We start from the raw sequence: 23,160 nt of genomic DNA on the forward strand, positions 1-23,160 counted from the left end.
AGTTTTTGAGAAATTGAATTTAAACCTGTGTGTGTGTGTGAAGAAATTAGTAAGGTATTTAGGAACCTAGAAGAGGGGAATTTTTTTTCTTTTGAAATCATTTTCACTACCGATTTTCATTTTGGAGTAGAGGAAGATAACAAACCAAACAACAACAACAAATGAATGACAGCTTTATGACCTTTTTTTCTGTTTTGGTTTTTTTTTCTCATTGACCGTGTGTGTATATACCGTATATTACAATCAGGGTCCTTGGAAGAAGAAAAAGAAGAAGAAGGGCAACAACGAAAAAAAATGTCTTCAAGATTTGTCGTCGTCCATCCTCGTCGTTGTTGTTGACCTACGACCTTTTTTTTCGTTGTTGTTATTGTTGTTATCATTATTGTTTAGTGTTTTGTGGCCTCTGTGTGTATGTGTGTATTTTGGTCGTAACCTCATTGGCTATGGCCAATTTGGTTATCATTAACAGCAACAACAACTACCAACACCACAACCATCATCAGTAGTTAAGATCTATTCAGCAAAAAAAAAAAAAAATTTTTGGTCAAAATTGAAACCAGAAATTTTTTTTTCTCTCCACTGAAGAGACTGATCATTTTCGAATCTAGTTATTAGTATCGGCGTTGTTGTTGTTGTTGTTTGACCGTTTTTTTGTCGATTCGATTTTGTTGTTGTTGCTGCTGCTGCTGCTGGAACGAACGAACGAAACAAACAAACAAACAACAAACATACTACAATCAACCGATCGGCCAGAAAAAAAATTTTCGATCTAACAACGATCCAACAATGGGCCATTTGGTTATGATCATTGTATATTATGATTTGGTTGGCCCATGTTTAGGGTCAATAATTTTTTTTTTGGGTATTTTTCACATATAATATGAACTGGGGGGAAAGGTGAATGAGAGGTTGGATGATCTCAATGATGATGAGAGTTAGAGATCGTGACTGACAAATAAACGAAATATTGGTTGATCCAAAATGTCATGATGAAGCAAAGAGAGAGAAAGAGAATAAAGTTCTATGAAAAAAAAACCATTTTCATGAATGACAGATGCATGAAACATGGAACATCTACATATACATAGACAAGGACAGATGAATTCGTTTTTGGAACCAAGCAAAAAAAAAAAAAAAAAATGACTTTACCCACTCTCACTAATCACGCATACACAAACACACACACACACATTTATTTATAACATGATGCACGTGTTCAATCGCGTTTATGTGTTTCTAGTTTCGGATTTTTTTTTTTTTTTTTTTGACACACCGATACAAATACATAATGGTATCAACCATCAAATGGAAAATTGAGATGATCATCACAATGATGATTTCGTATTTACATTATTGTAATTCAATTTCAAATTCAATAGATTAAATGAAAAAAAAAATAGGTCCGTGGTAAACAATAATAACTAATTATTACACAATCCACTTCCTTCTCCTACATTGTTTGTTTTTATTTTTGTTAATATTTTTCCTTCAATTTTCATCATTTACATCTTTTTTTTTCTATTTATTATGCCAATAATAATAATCTAACGGATTTTTATCCTTATGTATCATCATCATCATCATATTATTTATGTCGTCACTGACTGCAAGACGTTCATTCAGTCAATTGATCGTTTTCCATCATCATGGATCATAATCATCAATAGAGGATCCATCTCCATTTTGGTTACAAACTACTATGTGTGTGTGTGTGTGTGTTGTGTGTGCTGTTGTGTTTGCATCATTCAATGAGAGATAAATTAAAGAAAAGAAAACAAAAAAAAAATCTGTCAAAATAGATCATCCTGTTTTAAAGAGACAAAAGATGAAGAAAAAGAAGAGCAAAATGAACGGGATGAGTGAGAGAGAGAGAGAGAGAGAATACATTTATTCATTCATTTTCATTCCAGCTATAACTTGAATTTTTTTCTTCTTCTTCTGTATCTGAATCTGGCAACAAAATTTTCAAAAAAAAAAAATGTAAATTAGCCGGACAAGAAATTGAATAGCTATTAAACTTTTTTTTGGCTGAATATGAATAAAATGAACTAAACTGAACTGAATTGAACCTAACCAAGTTGAATATATACACACACACACACGAACAAAAACAGTATTGGAAAAAAAGAGAGAAATGAATTGAAATAGAACAAATGGATATGTGTGTGTGTGTATGTGTGTGGATGGCCAAAAATATTTAGACGACCGAAGACAAATGATGATGATGATGGCGACCCGAGAGTCATCGATGATAAAAAGAAGACGACAATAAACATCGGAAAGAAAGGAGAACGCAAGAGAGAGAGAGAGAAATAGAGAAAAGCCTGGCATTTTTTTTTTCTTCTTTTTATTCAGAAAATGAAGAAAAAAAAGCCTAATACAATGTGATTTGGGTAAAGTAAATCAGCCACCACCACCACCACCAACCATTATCATCTAAATGTAGTTCCTTTTTGGCTTTGGCGTCATCCTACACACACACACATAAAACAACACACAAATTGACATGAACAAAACTCGAATTTTTTTCATCATCATCATCATCAATTCACATTGGATCCTCACTTTTTTTTTGCTTTATTGTGTTTGCTTATGTGTATAAGTGTGTTGAATCCTATGCTTTGTTGATCCGGTTTGCTGCTAGCTTTTTATTATTATTTTTTTTCTTTTTACTAAAAGGATCCTCGAACTGGGTTAAATGGCAATGGACAGCTGTCATATCATGAAAAAAAAACATATAGTAATTCTCTCTCTCTCTCTCTCTCTCTCTCTCTCTCTCTCTCTCTCTCTCTCTCTCTCTCTCTCTCTCTCTCTCTCTATAGAGCCAATATATAATTGTATAGAGTTTATGATGATGATGATGATTTTGTTTCGGTTATATGATCCGTTGATTGTTGTTGATCAACACCACCACCAAATACACACATACACATACACACACACACACACCATACGGATAAAAAAAAATGATCATTATCATTATGATGACCAATATATACAAATTCTGTATTCTATGATTCTTTGACTATCTTTATCTGAGTATCAATGATATACATTTTTTGTGTCTATGCATAGATAATATATATAGAGATCGAGTGTTCAATGTGATGATTGACAAGAAAAAAAAATCAAAAGAGAAAAAAAATAGATTTAATTGAATTCAATGATATCGAGGAAATCCAATGAATGAATGAATGAATGAATGAATATTTGACATATGAAATGAATTGAATTGAATGAATGAATGAATCACAGTTGTAACAACCTAGCTGTCAATGTATATATATATACGACGATTATTATTGAGGTGTTACGGTAATGGTGGTGACAGAGAGAAGCCGTCGTGGTTTTGGTTACGTTTTTTTTTCAAATATATATATGAATCCCGCCTTTAAACATATAAATAAATGTTTGTGTTTGTGTTTGCGTGTGTGTGTGTGTGTGTGTATTTGTAATTGGATCCACATAGAATTATAGTAGGTAGCGTTGTGTGTGTGTGTGTAATATGCGTGTATATAGAATGATCCATATAACACACACATACATACACACACCTACCAAAAAATTTATGGATCATCAAAGAAATATATATATATAATAATATATGCTATTGGATTTTAGTAGTGGTAGTAGCATTATTATGTAATATAATATAATATTTGATGATTCAAGAATTTTTTTTCTTCAACACAATAGATACTATAAAAAAATAATATATCACAAGAATTCTAATCCATATTATATATGGATAATAATGCTACAAATGTATCAACAAAAAAAATAACACATCATTATTATATATTATTTTTACCACTACTACTACCACTACTACTACTACTGCTATTTACAAACAAATAAACAACCACACATCATTTTATTAATAAATAAAACACAATATAAATTACTAAAAAAAAAAAAAAATTTCTATTTACAACTAATGTGACGAAATGGAATTGGTGGAATTTAGATACAATTTTTTTTTTTTTATAAAATCGAATAACTAAAGAAAAAATATGAACCAAATTAATATAACAGTTATTAAAACAGGAAGAGAAAGAAACCATCAAAGTGTTCGAAATTTGTGAAGAAGACACCACAACCAACCACAGTGAATGATGAATAATAATAATAACAACAAATAAGACAGTTGTGAACAAACGAATTGATGATGATGAAAAGAAAAGAAAAAAAAATGCCCTGGCCACACACACACACATTCATTCATTCATTCAATTCATTCGAATATTAGAGAAATTCAGTAAAAAGCCAAGATAGTAAAATACGAAAATCAAATAGCAACAACAGCAGCAGCAGCAGCAGAAGCCACATTTAATAAAAGGGATACACACACACACATCCATATATATCGACAATTGAATTGTGTGAAACAACCAACCAAACCAATAGGTTTTTTTTGTGTTTGGTGGTGGAAAAGAAGGGAAACGAAAAAAAAAAATAGAAAAAAAAACCAAAATCGACAAAAAAAAATATTCAGCTAAAGAACATATAACAAAAGAGATATTATTAATATATACAAAAAAAAATGAGAGAAAGATATCATACAGCCAAGTTTGCCGCTTCTTTTTCATCTGGGATCATCATCGTTCATTTGTTCGTTCGTTGTTTTAAACGTATAACGTACAACAATAACAAAACTTCTGTTCTGTTTCGGCAATAATACACACTGATATGGTGATGGAAGTAGTAGTAGTAATAGTAGTAGTAGTAGTAATAGTTGTGGTGGTGGTGGTAATGATTTGTGTGAGGAAAAAAAAATACAAAAAGAATTTTATCGACAATTGTCGAAATGTTTAGTTGTTTTTTTTTCTTTTTTCATTCATATTTCGAAATATTTTTGGTTTTTTCTTATTATTATATTTGGGTGGGAAAAAAAATAACAACAACAACAACAACAATGATAAAATCCTTGCTATATATTGAATGAACGTTGTACATTGGTGAACAGAAGACATTTAGGGGGAAAGCAAAAAAAATAAATAAAAAATAACAACAAAAATATTTAATGGTGGTAGTAGCGGTGGTGGTGGTGGTGGAATATGAGCCAAAATTATTGTGTAAATGACGACGTTTGTTGTCGTTAATGTTGTTGTTGTTGTTGCTGTTGTTGTTGTTGCTGTTGTTGTCGTCTGCGAGCGAAACGGAGCAAACTATGAATGATTTTGAATTGAATTGTACGACGACGACGACGACAACAACAACAACGATCCTGTTGTTGTATATGATGTTGTATGTGTGCATGTATATGATGGCTTTGGCTTCACACACACACACACACACACACAGACATACAAAACATTCACAGGATTCAAAGTCTGAACTACTAAAAACTTATTGCTGACTCTTTTTTCGTTCACATTTGTGCGATCAAATCGCTACTGTTAACATCGTCGTTGTCGGCGGTCGATTCGTTTATTTTGATTGAATTTTTTTTTTTTTACATATATTTTGGCCATTGATGATTTTGGAAGATTTTTTTTTTTCGTTTCCCATAGTGTTTGTGTGTGTAAATGTGTGTGTGTGGAGATTAAAATTTTTTCTCAGTTTGTTTCATTGTTGTTGAACCACAATAGATACAACAACAACAACAAACAACAACAACAACGAAGACGACGACCTTCATCATAGAATTAAGCGCGAATATTTTTTTTTCTCTCTCTTTACATCTGTTTTGTTTTGTTTTTTTTTTGAAAATTTGACAATTCTTGTGTTGATGATTCTGATTTCCGTTTTCTTTGATCATCTAGAATTGAATTGATTGAACGGTTACATCATGTGTTTTGTATCTATTATCCCATAAAAAAAAAGTTTGTCGCAAAATTATTCTTGAATTCTTGTTGATTGAATAAATGAAAAACAAAGAAAATTATCATCAATTCATCAACACATTTGTGGCCTGTATTTTTTTAAAAAAAAAATCTAGTCTTCGAATCTAATTTTCCGTTGTCATCATCATCATCAAACGATTCTTGATTTCTTGACAAAAAATTTCCAAAAAAAAAAAAAAATGAATAAATAACAACAAATGAAATAATCTTCCTGATGCTTGTGTTAAATACATTGTCGACAAATATTCCTGATCATTATGATCATTATCAATTGAATAAACGACAACAACAAAAACGACGACAACAAAGTGGACAAAAATTTAATGAAACAATTAGTAATAATAATAAAAAAATCAAATCGGTAACAATCGATTATAATAATAAATATACGGAAATGTCGACGACGATGGGCTGGCAATTTCAACATCAACATGCTGGATCAATGATGACAAATACCGGTACAACATCATCATCATCATCATCATCATCTTCAATATCACAACAATCACAACATATGATGAGTGGTTCATTACCACCAATGATGGGTGGTGGTAATGGCGGTGGTGTTGGTGGTGTCAACACATGTATGCCACATTCAGCAAATACCGGTAGTAATGGAATTTTATATAATGGTGGTGTAACAGTCAATAATAATAATAATAATAATAATGGCCATTGGTCAACATCACAACAACAACAACAACAAAAATCATCATCATCAATAACAAATCATTTACATAATGGTACCATGATGAATACAAATTATATGAATAATAGTGTCGGCAATAATAGTGGTGGCGTTGGGGGTGGTGGTGGTGGTTCTATGATGAACAACAATTATTCTATGAATAATAATTATAGTGATCCAACAGCATCCACGATGGGTGGTGGATTATCATCGAATAATGGTAATCATCATCATCATCATCATCAACATCATCCTCATTCACATCAAATGTCCAAAATGTATACACAACAACAACAACAACAACAACCGCCACTACCGGTACCACAATCACAACAACCAACGCCTACAATACCATCAGCAGCAGCACCAGCAGTAGCACCAACAACAACAACAACGACAAAACAAACTGTCTCTGGGTAAGTTTTTTTTTTGTTTTGTTTTTCAATAGAAAAACTTTCATTCAAAAAAAAAAATTTACACAAATATTTTGAAGGATAAAAACAATAAAAAACTACCTATATAGACACCTTTTCCTGTCCCTTTTATTATATTAAACATCATCATAATCAATAATCAATAATTTTATTTCTTTTCCTGTTGAGAATCGTTTTCGTTTTTTTTTTTTTTTTTTGATTATTATTTGATCATCATCATCTACTACAACAACAACAACAACAACACTTATTATCATTATCATCTTTGATGTCATTTTTGTGTGTTCGTGTGTGTGTGTGTGTATGTGAATATATGCTAATGAATAAAAAAAAAAAACTTCATCACCATCACAACTTCGTCATCATCTCATCAGAGAAATTGATAATTAACAAATGAAAAATACACTGATGTGTGTGTGTATACTATACATACCATTAATCATATGATTATGATGGTGATGATTTCAACTTCTGTTTCAAAAAAAAAAAAAATGTTCGACAAACAGTGGCCATTCGTTCCAAAAATTTGATAGCGAGATGGAGAGAGAAAGTGAAAAAATATTTGTCGAAATCACAATCATCATCATTGATTTTTTTTTTATTTGTGGAACAGAAAATGACGACCTAGGATTTTTTTTTCCATTTTTATTCAATTCTTTCATCTTTATTTTCAAAGTTCTGTGTTTTTGATCAGTTAGTTTGTCATCATCATCATCATCATCATCATCATGTTATGATCATGATCCATGATGATGATCCTAATGACCAATGATCAATGATTTTGTTTTATGTTTCTTATTAACTCTTCTCTTTTTTCTCCTTCTTCTTCTTCTTCAACTCTTTTGTCGCTTTCTATCACATTTTCCTTGCTCTTTCACATTTTTTTTCTCGAAATGGTGAAAAATGAAACAAGGAAAATGTTTTTTTTTTCATTCATTCATTTTAATTGGCTATCATTTTTTTTCTTATTTTAATACACACACACACACACACACATTCCACGATTATCATATGTTTGCTTTGATTTTTCAATTGCATTTTTATTTTACTTCAAACACACACAGGCATCATGTTTGTAAATTGAATGATGATGATGAACATTATCTTTTTTTTCTATACTGTGTGGTCATTTCTAACTTATCAAATACAAAAAAGATGAATCAAATCGTAAAAAGAAATGGTGAAAAATTTCGACATAAACTTTGAACATATGAGATGATGATGAACAATATCGTAAACATTGATGGATCGAATGAGAGAAAAAAATTGACTAAATAACCGTGATGGTTAAACATTCGAATAATAAAAAATTTTTTTTTGTTTGTAACATTTTTTATGAATGATGATTTCAAACATTGATATATTTCCATCATATATGGAATGTTTGTGGTAATGTTAAAAAACTAGAACAAAATTAGTTTTAAGTGCCAAATAATAATGATAATAATGGTGGTGATTTAAAAGGATTAAATATCAATTTTTCAATCTTGGAACAAGAAAAGATTGAAAAGAAGGAGAGAGAGAGAGAGAGGAATATAGATGTTTGATACTTTATTCATTTAGAAAACCGCCAAAAATTCATGGTCGAATCTTTTTGTGTATATGTGTGCTTGTTGAAGATGATAATTATATCATCATGGACAAATGATAAAATAAAAAACAAAATAGAATGTATCATGATCATTGACAACGATAATAATAATAATAATAATAAACGTTGTATATATATACAAGATAAACAAAACATTAAAAATGAATTTTTCAATCATCGAATGTCACACATCTCTGTCTCTTTTTTTTAAAATTATGTTTTGACAACATGTTACCTTGATAATTTCTAATGCAACACAAATCTCAAACACAAACACACGCACACTTATTGATTTTCATTTTGATTCATATCTAACTGTTTTTATTTTCTTTATTTTTTTTTCATTTTCCCATCAATTTAATCAAAAACAAAAAAAAAGACGAAAACGTAAAAATCAATCACAACAACAACAACAACAACAACAAGCAGCAGCAGCAGCAACAACAAAATCTTCAACAACAACAAGAACCATATAATATTCGTTATAATAATGGACAAACACCTCCAATGAATAATGGTGTTATAGGTGGTGGTGGTAGTGGTGGAGATTTTCATAGTGCCAATAATAATAATTCCATGTTGATGCAATCACATCATCATCCTCATCATCATCATCATCATCAACAGCATCATGATGGTTCATCCATTAGACATGATTCAACAATTTATGGTGGACATCAGGTTAGTAATTCTTGTTTGTTTGTTTTTTTTTTTTTGGTTCTAAAATTGATTTTATTTTTTTCCAATACATAGCATATGAATAATTCTTATCCAAATCAACAATCGTATCAAACACCTCAACAACAACGGATGCAACCAACAAATTGTTTAAATGGATCTCTTAATAATAATCAATGTACCTCGCAATCATCATCTACGATGGCCATGACAGCCGGACATCAAGCATGTGGTCCAGCTGCAATGTCTGGTCATCATCATACTCACCATAATGGCGGTAATGGTGGTGGTTCACATCATGGAAACGGAATGATGATGTCCGCTGGAACACATCAAGATCCCACAATGATGACAACATCGGCTGCTATGAAATCCAATAATTATAACAACGGTCGTGCATCAACAATGCGTAATGTTACACCATCAACAAATCAAGCCGCTTATTCAACAACGGCCAATCCAACACAACAGCATTATTCTTCATCACAAACGCCCAAAAGATCTTCCTCATCATCATCATCGGCTGCAATGTCACAACCATATTCAATGATGAATCAAAATAATGTTTATCATAACAATAATTATGGTATGCAACCACAACAACAAAATCAACCTCATTTCAATAACTCACAGGTAAATGTGTAATTTCTGTTTTTTCTTGATCAATTTTAACCTTATTTATATTATACAGTATCCTGTTAATCAGAACATGTCATACAACCCGAAAACATCATCAATGCCATTACAACAACAACAACAACAACAGACACAATCGCAGCAACAACCACAAATGTTTAACAATTCGATGATGCCTGTTGCAACAATGAATAATGGAAACACTAATAGTAATGGATATAACCATCATCATACTCATCATCAACATCATGGACAATCGACGAATACAGCAGCCACAACAGCAGCAACGACCAAATCCACACTTCATCATCATCATCAACAACAGATGCGTAATCAGCAAGGTCAATTCATGTCAAGCAATCAATATTATTCATCGTCATCATCGGCAACGCCAACGGTGGCGGCGGCTACATCAGCCACCTCAAATACAGCGGCAGCAGCCTCCCATCACCAACAATCACAACAAATGGCCCAAAATCATTCACACCATTCTTCCCATCATCATCCTCATCATCATCAACAACATCATTCGCATTCACAACAGGCACAAATGCATTCAACACATCATCAGCATTCACTTCATCAAAACAATAATCAAATGACTGGCAATATGACTCCAAATAATCAGATCTCAAATCATCATCACCATCCTCATCAATATGATATCAACAATTCTGGTAGCTATGGTACGGGTGGTGTTGGTAGCCAACCTTATGGCCAACAACATCACAATAGCTCTTATTCTCAACAACAACATTGGTCAATGTCTGGTTCCGGTGGCTCAAACAATCAGGGTCAACAATGTAATGGTGGTGCTGTTGGTAACAATATCAATTCGTATCAACATTCACCGATTCCTGGCAATCCTACACCACCATTAACACCGGCATCGAACATTCCACCATATCTATCACCAAATGGTGCCGATAATAAATCATCAAATTTAACTATTAACGATGTTAAACCAAGACTTTCATCAAATCAACGTAAGTTTTACATTGTTTATACTACGATTCTCTTTCTCTAACATTGATATATCTGAATATCGTATCATTCATTAGGTGATGATGAAATTCGTCTAACTTTTCCGGTACATGATGGTATTATTTTACCACCATTCCGTTTGGAACATAATCTTGCCGTCAGTAATCATGTATTCCATTTAAAACCAAATGTATATGAAACATTGATGTGGCGCCACGATCTAGAATTACAATTAAAATGTTTCCATCATCAAGATCAACATATGAATACAAATTGGCCAGCATCGGTTCAAGTATCGGTCAATGCCACTCCATTAGTGATTGAACGTAGCGATACTAAAACGTTCCATAAGCCATTATATTTGAAAGATATTTGCCAATCTGGACGTAATATGATTCAAATCACTGTGACAGCATGTTGTTGTGTATGTATTTGATGAAACAAAAAAAAATATTTTCAAATGACAACATTGTCTAATACTAATATTTTCAATCATTATCTATGATCAGTCACATCTATTTAGCTTACAATTGGTACATCGGCCAACATTACGTTCTGTGTTACAAGGTTTACTACGAAAACGTTTGCTTCCAGCTGATCATTGCGTGACAAAAATTAAACGCAATTTCTCCAACAATGGATCATTGACGCCATCACAACAATATGATGATAGTATCGAGCCGACTGCCATTAAAGTTCCACTTAAATGTCCAGTTACATTCAAAAGGATCTTATTACCATCACGTGGTCCAGATTGTAAACATATTCAGGTTTGTTGATTATTTATTGTAAAATTATCATTACTTTTTTTTGTATGAAAAAAAATTATGTTTATTTTCTAATCATCATCACTATTATTATTCTCTTACAATTTATCCAGTGTTTTGATCTTGAATCCTATCTACAAATGAATGCCGATAAAAACACCTGGAAATGTCCGATTTGTAATAAACCGGCTTTTCTTGAAGGTCTTGAAGTTGATCAATATATTTGGGGTATATTGACATCGACCGGTTTGGATGTTGAAGAAGTAACCATTGATTCAAATGCCTATTGGAAACCAATCAATAAATATGATTCAGGTAAAGAATGATGATAATGATTATTTATAAAAATGAAAAAAAACGACATTTTTTTTCATCCATCACATCATTGGCAAATTGTTACTAAAATGTTGCACTCTTCATTAGGAAACTACAACACATCAAAACGATTCAAGGCTAATTCACCGAATAGTATGCAATTGCCAACATCAAGTTCTTGGGAACTTGGTCAAGGCCTATCACCATACCAATCATCGATGCCCACACCTGACATGCAATGTATGTATACATTGATTATTATTTTTTTTTCTATTCTTTTTATACATCATTTAACTCACCTAAATCGTGATATTTTGTTATTTGTCATTCGAATGTGTAGCTATTTTAAATGGATCCAATGCTACTACTAGCAACAATAATGGTATCCAATCAAATAACGGCAATATCAACAACAACAATAACAACTCATCATCATCATTGATACAATCATCATCATCATCATCATCAATGTCGAGCTTTGAATTTCATTCATCTGCATCTGAATTTGCACCATTGATGCATGATTCAACTAATGATATGGGAATGGCTACTATCAATCCATTAACAGCGATAGAAAAATCCATTAGCCATGTAGAACAGAATATGGGTCCACCTGTATTCGGATCATTAGGTTCAGCAAATACAACATCCGATAATACCACCAATAATAATAATGGAATACCTACCAGGCCAAGCAGTACCAATTTGAATAATAATAATGCAAACAATGCTAATAATAATCCAAGTTTATTGAATACACCTCCATCAACTTCATCATCAGCATCATCAGTTGCCAGTAATAATGGTAGTAATTCGATCATGAATCCCGGTAGCCATGGTCCACATACACCTGCAACACCATCTTCCTCAGCAGCTGTTTGCAGCAGCAGTAGTAATAATAATAATCATGGTGGACCAAATACACCACACACTCCACATACACCACACACACCTCATACGCCCGGTAGTTCAATGAATAATAATCAAACATCAGCACCTAGAACGCCACAAGGTAGTGAACAATCATCATTATCATCAACGAATAGTCAAAATGGTGGTAGTAGTAAAAATGGAAACAGTAATAGTAATCCTGGTTCTGCATTGAATGATCTCCATTTTGATCCAGCTGCCGTTATTGATGGCGAAGGTCAAGGACAAGAAACACTTAATGTAAGTAATTTATAAACTAAAAATTCTAGAAAATATTTCTAATCTTTTTTAATCATTACATTGATAGCTTCTTCCGGACAACATGGTCGATATGGAATTATTGTCCTATCTAGAGCCATCAGATTCAGGCCTAGGTACGGGTAATTCATCAAGTGTTGATCTAAGTGGATCATTAACATCAGTCGACGATAGTGTCGTTGCTGAAGAAATACTCTCATTATTTGACAATTGATTGATACATACATGACAACATAACATAACATGAAACCAAAAACAAAAACAAAAACCAGTGACCAAATGAGTATTATTATTGTCTTCTGCTACGATTTTTATCAAATATTTTTCTCTCTCTCTCTCTCTCTTTCTTTCTTATTTTTTGTTGTTGATATATAATTATTATAATGATAAAAAATTCATGAATCATTGAAAAATGACAAATTATTGTAAAACTTTGTTATTGTTTTTTTTTCTGTCTGACTATCTATATATCTCTCTTTCTCTTTCTCTTTCATTCATCATTTTTTTTCAATTTTTTCAATTGTTAATTTATTCATCATCATCATCATCATTATGTACAGTTTCAAGAATTGATTAACAATTATTCGAATTTTTTTTCTTGTTTTGTTTTTGATCAATCATCAACATCATCATCATTCAATTATCATTACGCACGAATATTAATGTTCAAAAATCAATGTTATCGTCGATTATCTTTGACCAAACAAAATAAACAAAACAGAAAAAACGAAAAATTTTACATATTTATTCTGTGTATATAAAACTCTCATACTGATTGTTCTTCATTGTCATTATGATTTTTTTCCTCTGTTCTCATCAAAAACACACACACACACACAAACACATTTTTTCCGTTCTTTCTGTGTATTGATTATATTGATGATTTCATGAATGAAAATTTCAAACTTTGATGATCAAAAAATATTGAAATTTTGATTCAATTTTGTTTTCCTGGATCAAAATGATGAATATATATTGTTGAAAGCTTCTTTTTTGTTTGCATGAAATACCTAGAATGCAAAACGAAAGAAAAAAATGAAAGGGAATTCTTTTATGAATCAAATAAATTCTGATTTGATATATAATTACCAAACAAACAAAGAAAAAAAACTCGTTTTTGTCAATCAATTTTCATAAGGTTTTCATAATATATTTAATACTTTGACCAGAAAGAGCATATAATTCATATAATACTCTGCCATGAATTTCATCGGTTTTGGTTCATTTTTTTTTCATTTGAAAATATAAATGGGGAAAAAAAATTTGAAAATGGTTAATTCATACAAAATATATGACGACGTTATAACAAACAAAAAAAAAAAAAAAAAAAAAAAAAAATAATGATGATGATGATGATACGTTCGTTCATTGATGACGTACAACACATATACACGTGTGTTGTGATTGAAGAATTTTTTTTGTCCATGCATGTATAAAAAAAAAATGATCAATTCATACAAATAGAAATTCAAAACAACAAAAATAATTCTGACTAGGTCGTAATTGTTTGTTTTTTTTCCAAGAAAAAAAAAGAAAAAAAAATTCTGTTTTTCATTTACATTACATTAATTTGATAATGGATAAATGAATATAAATTATATAGGAAGCTGTCACAATTGGAATGTTATTGCTGAATCACTTGTTGTTGTGGCTGCGATTGCGATTGCGGTTGCGGTTGCTGTTGATGTTGTTGTTGTCCAACAATATTATCATTGTATTGAGATGTCTGTTGTTTACATACATTCGTATTATTGATTCGTGTTGTTGATATACTGGAAGTGGCCGTAGTCGAAATGTTTCTTCCTACTGGATTCGATGCAAGCTATCAATATATCAATATAATGATTAAATCCAATTGTAATTTGATATGAATTATTATTATTATTATTGTAACATACTTCACCCAGCATCTGTAATGGTGTTGTATGTGTTGTTTTGGCAATTCGTTGTTCAACCAGATAGAATATATATTCATCGAATAATAATCTTATCAGATGAAATGATCCAAATGATTGTGCCGATCGTAATGTTAAATCACGCATTACAAGTGAACTGTAAGTGAAATGAATTTTTTTTTTTTTCATAAACACATGATGAATGACATGATATATTGATAATAATTACCTATAGAATTCCCATTTGAAGAAAAATTGTTTGGCTGTACTATTATTGTGATTTGAAAGGCTCATATTCAACACATCTTCACACCAATAAGCCCAACGATCGTATGGACATTGATCGGATAAAAAGCCCTAAATTTGATTTATTGAAATTTTTTTTTCACTTATTTAATAGTAACATATAGAAAACATACCTTGAAGCTTGATTCGATTTGATGTACAATCTCTTCATTACATCCGCAAACCCAGGATGCTTGTTCCTTGTTTGTTTTGATTAAACATCATGGATGATTATCATTAATATTAAATTAATCAAAATCAAAAACAAGATTGCATCATCATCATCACAACATGATGATGATGATGATAATGTGGGTGAATATAACATAACATACCTGAACATTTTTAAAGTCTACTTTATTTAGATCGTTAATCATTTGTAAAACTTGTTGCTGATTTTTTAACACTGCACATGCTGCTGTCGATAAATGATTCAATGATGTATAACGTCGAAGCATATGGCTTAAAGCACTAACCGCCGATGTTTTCATACGTATAAATTCATCTAAAAATGTATATCATCATTGATTGATCGATTAATGATCATTCAAACCACAATGAAATGGAAGAGAAAGAAAAAACATTAAACGTTCAAAGTTCGATATATATATATATTAATAATTTTTGTATGCACTAACCGGAATAACCTTGTAAGGCATTGATCATCCATTTATTAATACATTTGGCAAAATTTCTAATCTGTTGTGTTAATATTTGTGGTATTGGTTTCAATAGATTTGGTAACAATAATGTTGATAAAATTGAATTATACATTGTATAATCAGTTTGAGCGATCCAATTGGATATATCGGTTTTAGTTATTTCACGTAATGATTGTAAACTTAATTGTTGTTCAATATCATTATCAATAGAGGTATTTGGTGGCTGCCAAAATGATAACCATATATTTTCTACCTCTTGGAAGCTTAATTCGGATAAGGCCTGAATGATTTTATCATAATGAATACGATAACTTTTGAAAAATAAATTTGATCTTTTCTGTAATTCATCCTGTTGCTGCTGCTGTTGCTGTGGACTATCTTGTTGTGGCCAAACAGAATCCATTAATTGTCTTGAATCACCAAGATATGATTGCAATGTTTCTTTCGTTGCAGACATATTTTGTAAATCATTTATGGCATTCATATTGCTATTATTATTACCGTTGTTGTTGTTGTTGTTATTGACTTTCGGATTATTATTGTTGCTACTGTTGCTATTATTATTATTCGATGAAGCATGATTTATTTTTGATCTTTTCATCGGTGGCATCGTATTGTTTTCCACTGCACCATTATTATTATCATTCAATGGTGAATTGGTTTTCACTCGAATTCCATAATAATGATATTTTGAATTGCCTAAAATTTAAAAAAAAAATTAAAAAATTAAACTTCATTTCTCATCACCTATATTCATATACTCATATTACCTCTTGTTCCCAATCGTCTAGTACGAAGACCAACAAATACCGAACGTATCAATTTACCAAATGATGCTGCATTCACTGGTTCCATATTATTTGCCTGGCAATGTTGTTGATAATGTGAATAGAGCGTTGATCGCGGAAGTGAAACTCCTGTTGATAAAGAAAAATTCAATTAAGACATCAAATGTACATGAACATATTAATTCTGTTCATTCAAAGAGAAAAAAGAAAGAAAAAAAACATCAATTACCATCAGCTGTCTCGTAGTTTTGTAGCAACCAGGTAACCTATTTATACAGATATAAATATATATAAATGATCAATTATAATGATGATTTATATTAAATTAATGATTGAATATTTTCATACTTACAGTCTGTGGTTGAACAGAGATTCGTGTTGGTTGTTGATATGATGATTTATTATAATCAACATCAATCTACAATGACAAATGAATGATTTTGTATCAATAATTTTTTTGTTCTTGATAATACTTACTGATATTGTATCACGATGAGACATAAGGCCATTATTCGGTATTGTTTGTGATGGTTGTTGTTGAGATTGTGATTGTGAATGCGGTGGTGGTGGTGGTGGTGGTGGTGGTGGCTGTTGATGATGCGTTTGATTCATTGTATGATGATCATTGACTGTAGCGACTGTTGCTGCTGCTGCTGCTGCTGTTGATGCCGCAACTGTTGGATCCATCACAACATAACCATCGGGTAAAGCGGTTGCATAATATGCACCATGTGTATATGAATCAGTAACATAATATGTAGCCCTATTTTTATTATTAAAAAAAAAATTTCAATTTGTTATATAAATTCATTCGTTTTTTTAAAAAAAAAAGATTCTTACATTTGTCCAGCTGAATTTGTATCATTTGGATAATTATAATCTTCATATGATGTATGCTGTTCAGCAGCGGTAGCAACAACAGCTGCATTATTATCTGTGCCATCAGATTCTAATTGATTTGTTTGTGATTGTGATGGTTGTTGTTGTTGTTGTTGAGGTGTTGGTGGTTGTTGTGGTGTAACATTGTTATGTTGATCAGGTTGTTGTTGTTGTTGTTGTTGCTGATCGGATGATGAAACCGTTATATATTGTGATTGTTGTTGATTGACACCAACACCAACAGTTGATACTAATGTCACAACCGGTTGTGCTGAGATCATTTCTATTGTCAAGAGAAAAAAAAATCAAACAATTATTATGGCATAATTAGTTATAATTAAAAAAAAAAGAAAAATTCCTAATTTGAATATGCTTGTCATGAATGAATGATAACAATAACAAATAATCGCAAAAATAACAACCTGTAGAATGTGGGTGTTGTTGCTGGGTCAACGATGTTGATGATGATAACGTGGATAATGATGTTGGCGTTGAAGATATTGATGATGATGATGATGGTATCGATGACAACGTGGCAGCTATTCCTACAGATGATGCTGATGAAGATGATGATGATGATGATGGAGCAACAACCGTTATAACGGCTTGTGCCGCTGTTGTGGTCACCAATGATGTAGATTGTTGTTGTTGATGATGATGATGATTTAAATGATGTTGTGGTTGTTGTTGATACAATTGTAATTGACTAGATGATGATGATGATGATGATGATGAATAATGAATTTGTTCAGGAATAACACTTGCACTAGTCGATAATAATAATGGTGATGGTGTTGATGCTACAATTGTAATTGATGATAGATTCTTTAAATTATTTGATAATCTAGGTTGTTGCTGTGATTGTATTGAATGTAGTATTTGAGGTTGTTGTTGCGATGTATGTGGCGGCAAATTATTTTTATTTTGATTTGTTGTTCTATCCGTATTTTGATTTGAATGTTGATCCATCATCAACAACAACAACAACAACCACAACGATGACGATGTTGGCGGCTGGTTTTGGTTTTGATTTTCGTGGTTATAGTTTCTATAAAATTGTCGTTGTTTCAATGTTGATGTTTGACGATCTTGATAAAGCTGATGATGATGATGATGATATGGATTGATCGTGGCATTTACAATAATTTTGATCAATGTATAATCATCATCATCATTTATTATTATTATTGTGGTTGTTGTTGTCGTTATGGTTGATCTTTGTTTTGGCTGGATGATGATTCCTGAGTTTGATTGTTGCATTCTATGGATAATGACAAAAAAAAAATCCAGAGTCAATATCATTATCAATAAACGATGGAGATGGAAACATAAAAAAAATGCTAAAATCAAATAGGAAAAAAAACTAACAAATAAATGTCAAAATATGAATGGATTATAAATATCAAACAAAACAAAACAAAACAAAAAAAACATTTGGTTCAATTTTAGCAACGTATATGTATGGTCAGGAAAATGGAGTTAATTTGTTTGGTTTTTTTTCTTTGTTTTGTACTTTTTGTATCACCATCATTGCTCAAATTGATGTCGTTGTTATGTCAATAATATATAGGAGAAACCACCAATTGATAATGTTTTTCATTGTCGTCGATAAATGAATCTAGAAAGAAGTGGAAATATCGAACCACACGACATATGGATTGGATTTTTGAAATGTATCTGGAATCTACTTTTATTCATTTCATTAGACAAAATTAAATCAATCAACTTGTTGACAATATACATCATTTATATAATGATTTTGAATCAATTTAGAATCACACATACACACACACATAACGACATAATATTTTCTACAAAATGTGATGGGTGAGAGGTGAAAAAACCAGAAAGTTTACCTAATTGTATATTGTTGATTGTAATATTTATTCATTATTCTACTTTGCACACACACACACACACTCACATTCACATTGATTGATAAGTTTGATCAGACCATATATCATTGAATCAAGCAATAACAATCACCATACAAAAGCCATACAATCTAAGACAAACATGGCATATGATTAGCAAACAAATAGACAAACAACAACAACAAAAAAAAAACAGAAAAAAAATCCAATAGTAAACCCATGCTGTTGAATGGAAAAGAACACTAAAACTAAAACTAAAACCAAACTGAACTCAAATATGAATTGAAAACATAACATTTAGCCACATAGAAAGATAAGAAAACCAAATAAATTGGTTGATAATAATCAATAAATAAGACAAAAAAAATATTTTATTATCATTGAATCGGGTTAGGTCAACTAATCGACATTACCACCAACACCACCACCACCACCATTGCAATGTGGAGACAAAAATTTCCGCTAAGAAACCACCGATTTTATTTTCAATCCAATAATCAAAAATGACTGAATAATGGAATGGAATAACCACTACCGTTATTCCAAAAAAAAATCCAATCGATTGTATTTATTTGAATTTTTCATCTTGTTTGAAAAATTGTGAAATTTATTAATTGCTTTTCTGCGAACCTGTTGTTGTTGTTGTTGTTGCTGTTGTTGGATTCGAATCCATTCGTGTTTTTTGTGTGTGTGTGTGTGTGTCGAATCGAACCAGCATGATTCGAAATCATTCCATCATTTCATGACGACCATAATTTTTGTAGTACGTCTACCGAATCAATTATCACCGGTGACACATGATGCATACACTTATTAACAGTAACCTAATCATTTAATTTGGTCGTCGAATAAAATGTTGAAATTCGAAACAACAACAAAAAAAATTGAATGCCATTGGCCAGATGTATAAAATGAATGGATAATTAGCTATCGAACTTTATCATCATTTATATCAGTCGAAAAATACAAAACAAAAAAAAAAATTCTGTGATACTTATGTCGATGCAGATGCTGAATTGCAAATTCATTCATTCAAAACATCTGCTTATGGCTGTTGAGTTCCTGAAAACAAAAATTCAACAGTTTTTTTTTCACGAATTGATAAAAAAAACTGTTTTGGTGACATTCACACACACACACACGGCCCATCTAGTCAAAACAATCGTCTCCTGTAAACAATTATTATTTCTGATGATGATGACCTAATGGTGGAACACACACACACACATAAGTGCGCGCGTGCCAAAATCATTGAGGCGATAAAAAAAACTCCTACTTTGAACCCGGTGGTCAAAACTTTCAAGCACACGTTTGTACATATGTACTATTGAGAAAGAAAGAAATGTCATTGTCATCAACTATCGTATGATAATCGCGTGTTGATCGGTCATTTTCGACATGAATGACTTAATTTTTTTTATCATTGAAATCATCATATAAAAAATAAAAAAAAGCGCGAAACGGTTGCATATCCGTAAAAAATACCAAACACGCATTCACAATCAATATGAAAATGAACTTACCCACGAAACAAAAGCCAAAATAAATCAGCATTTGAAGTCAAAAATCAGATTGTATTTATCGGAACAAAAATGATTCGGATTTAAATTCCGTTACAATGAATTCCATTAGAATCTTACATCACTTAAACACACACAAACACACGTGAAGATGAATTCAGCTGATGGAATTTTTTTTTCTTGCCGGTTCCTCGTGGTCGTTGATGTTTTGATTTTGTTATTGTTGTTGTTTTGTTGTTGTTGTTGTTGTTGTTGTTGTTGACGTTGTCAATAGTGAGAATCTTTCATTCTTAAAAAGTCAGTCAGTCAGTCAGTCAGTCAGTCACTTGGTCGAACGGTCGGTGTGTTGTTGGTAGTGAAAAATATAGAGTATATAATTGTAGGCGGTTCCAGATACAGGTTTTTTTACGGTATATTGTTAGGCTAGTTGATATTTTATTTCTGGTTGTCCAGGGATTGATTTTGGTTTATATTTTAGTTCTCATATTGGTTGGCCGTTGTCTTAGAGAATCAGCCGACGACAAAAAATGAGATGTATCGAGATGTTCATTATTATTGTTGTTGTCGTTTGATTTAGTTTGGTAGTCTTGGTCCCGGTTACCTTGGATCATAACCATTCCTGAAAATCCTGTTTTATAAATGTTGCAAACATACACACACACACACCGACCAGTTTCCATGTTATGTGTATCAAACATACAAGGTATATAACAATGTCAACTTTGTCAACACGATAGTGTGAATGGAAATGAGAGCGATTCAATGATTAAAAAAAAAAAAAAAATACCTAACCTTACCGATAAAATATTGCCAACAATCTGATGTGGATTTGTTAGTGATGATGATAATGGTAGCGGTGATAATATGGTTGTAGTATTACTGATAAATGAAAAAAAAGAACGATGATGGTGGTGTTGGCAGTGTTGTGGTGGTTATACTAGTTGTTTTTTTCCACGATATGCAAGCCAGAATATCGTTGTATTTTTTTTTTTTTTTTTTTTATTAACTAAAATGAAAATGAAAATTATAGAAACACATGCATAACGCATTTTTTTGTTTTGTTTGTTAGGTTGTTACGCTTATACCAATGTCAACGTTTGTCTTGATATATACATACTAGAGTCACAATTTTTGGGACCTCCTGATTTTTTTTTACGTTTTTTTTATTTTATTTTCATTTCTTCATGATAATGCTTATACAACATTGCCAATTCCGTATACCGAAAGCCCAGTTAAATTGTATTGATGATGAGAGAAATAAAAACAGAAAAATAAACTGAGGATCCAACATATAACACCAAATAACAACAACAAAAGAAACGTTACCACGAACAAACGTTACCACCAGTTTTCTGGTTATATCCATTTTTTTTATATCCCGCCCTTTTTTAGCTCATTCTATGGTTCGTTTACTACTGGTAGTTTCAATTACTTTTTAAACATCGACATCATTGGCAATGTTTTTCTTTTTGTTTCTATTACAACAATTCAATTTATACTTTTGGATCCCGAGTAAGAAAAAAAAATCCAAATTCAACAAGAGTTTCAATAAAACAATATCAACATCAATGATGATGGTATTGAATATCGATCAGATTTGGTCGGAACTGATTTTTTTTGTCCCAAAAAATTATTTGATATCATAAAGAAGAAAATCATCAACTATAATATTATGCCACGTACACACACACACAAACACACCCGTAGAATGTTTGTTGATCATCATTGATATATTGTTGATAACCATGGTAACCAAAATGAAAAAATGTTGTGTATATTTTTGATCATAATCATCCACGATCATCATTGCAATGATGTATAATAACATTTTTAACCAGATATTCAATGGCTTAATAAAAAAAAAAATTTACCACTCATAAACTTTTAGATTTCAAATTAATATTTTTGTTTTTTTTGTTTTTCGAGGTAAAGCTTACTTTTCTAGGGATCTAGTCACCTTGGTGATTGATTGTTGATTGTTGTTGTTATCAAAAAAAGAGAAATGTTAAATATCAACAAATTAATCTATGTAGTAGTATACGATCATTATAAGTAAGTTTTTAGATCTACGGTAACTATGGTAGCTATCTATGGTTTTTTTTTTTTTTTTTTTTTTTGGTTTTCGGCAAC

General features: G+C 31.3%; 3 protein-coding genes across 3 annotated transcripts; 2 read left to right on the forward strand and 1 right to left on the reverse strand.

Annotated features, from left to right (window-relative positions):
* Nucleotides 1–5,222: 5,222 nt before the first annotated feature.
* Nucleotides 5,223–9,240, forward strand: LOC142597635 (uncharacterized). Its single transcript, XM_075732455.1, has 2 exons — nt 5,223–6,950; nt 8,939–9,240. The coding sequence occupies exons 1-2, from the start codon at nt 6,061–6,063 to the stop codon at nt 9,033–9,035; spliced, it is 987 nt and encodes a 328-aa protein (XP_075588570.1). The 5' UTR covers nt 5,223–6,060; the 3' UTR covers nt 9,036–9,240.
* On the forward strand, nt 9,067–13,720 carry tna (Zinc finger MIZ domain-containing protein tonalli). Its single transcript, XM_047060942.2, has 9 exons — nt 9,067–9,240; nt 9,313–9,870; nt 9,929–10,859; nt 10,935–11,281; nt 11,367–11,627; nt 11,738–11,939; nt 12,048–12,179; nt 12,280–13,109; nt 13,177–13,720. The coding sequence occupies exons 1-9, from the start codon at nt 9,067–9,069 to the stop codon at nt 13,339–13,341; spliced, it is 3,600 nt and encodes a 1,199-aa protein (XP_046916898.2). The 3' UTR covers nt 13,342–13,720.
* A 535-nt stretch (nt 13,721–14,255) lies between these two features.
* LOC124497304 (uncharacterized) lies at nt 14,256–22,351 on the reverse strand. The gene is made up of 15 exons (XM_075732454.1): nt 22,148–22,351; nt 21,828–22,036; nt 21,034–21,750; nt 18,059–18,897; nt 17,598–17,919; nt 17,235–17,520; nt 17,110–17,175; nt 16,987–17,023; nt 16,740–16,886; nt 15,946–16,668; nt 15,643–15,812; nt 15,442–15,507; nt 15,252–15,379; nt 15,026–15,179; nt 14,256–14,949 (listed from the first exon to the last, which is right to left on the reverse strand). The coding sequence occupies exons 4-15, from the start codon at nt 18,894–18,896 to the stop codon at nt 14,752–14,754; spliced, it is 3,135 nt and encodes a 1,044-aa protein (XP_075588569.1). The 5' UTR covers nt 18,897; nt 21,034–21,750; nt 21,828–22,036; nt 22,148–22,351; the 3' UTR covers nt 14,256–14,751.
* Nucleotides 22,352–23,160: the final 809 nt, after the last annotated feature.

Source organism: Dermatophagoides farinae, chromosome 7, assembly GCF_024713945.1.
Source record: "Dermatophagoides farinae isolate YC_2012a chromosome 7, ASM2471394v1, whole genome shotgun sequence".
NCBI lineage: Eukaryota > Metazoa > Arthropoda > Arachnida > Sarcoptiformes > Pyroglyphidae > Dermatophagoides > Dermatophagoides farinae.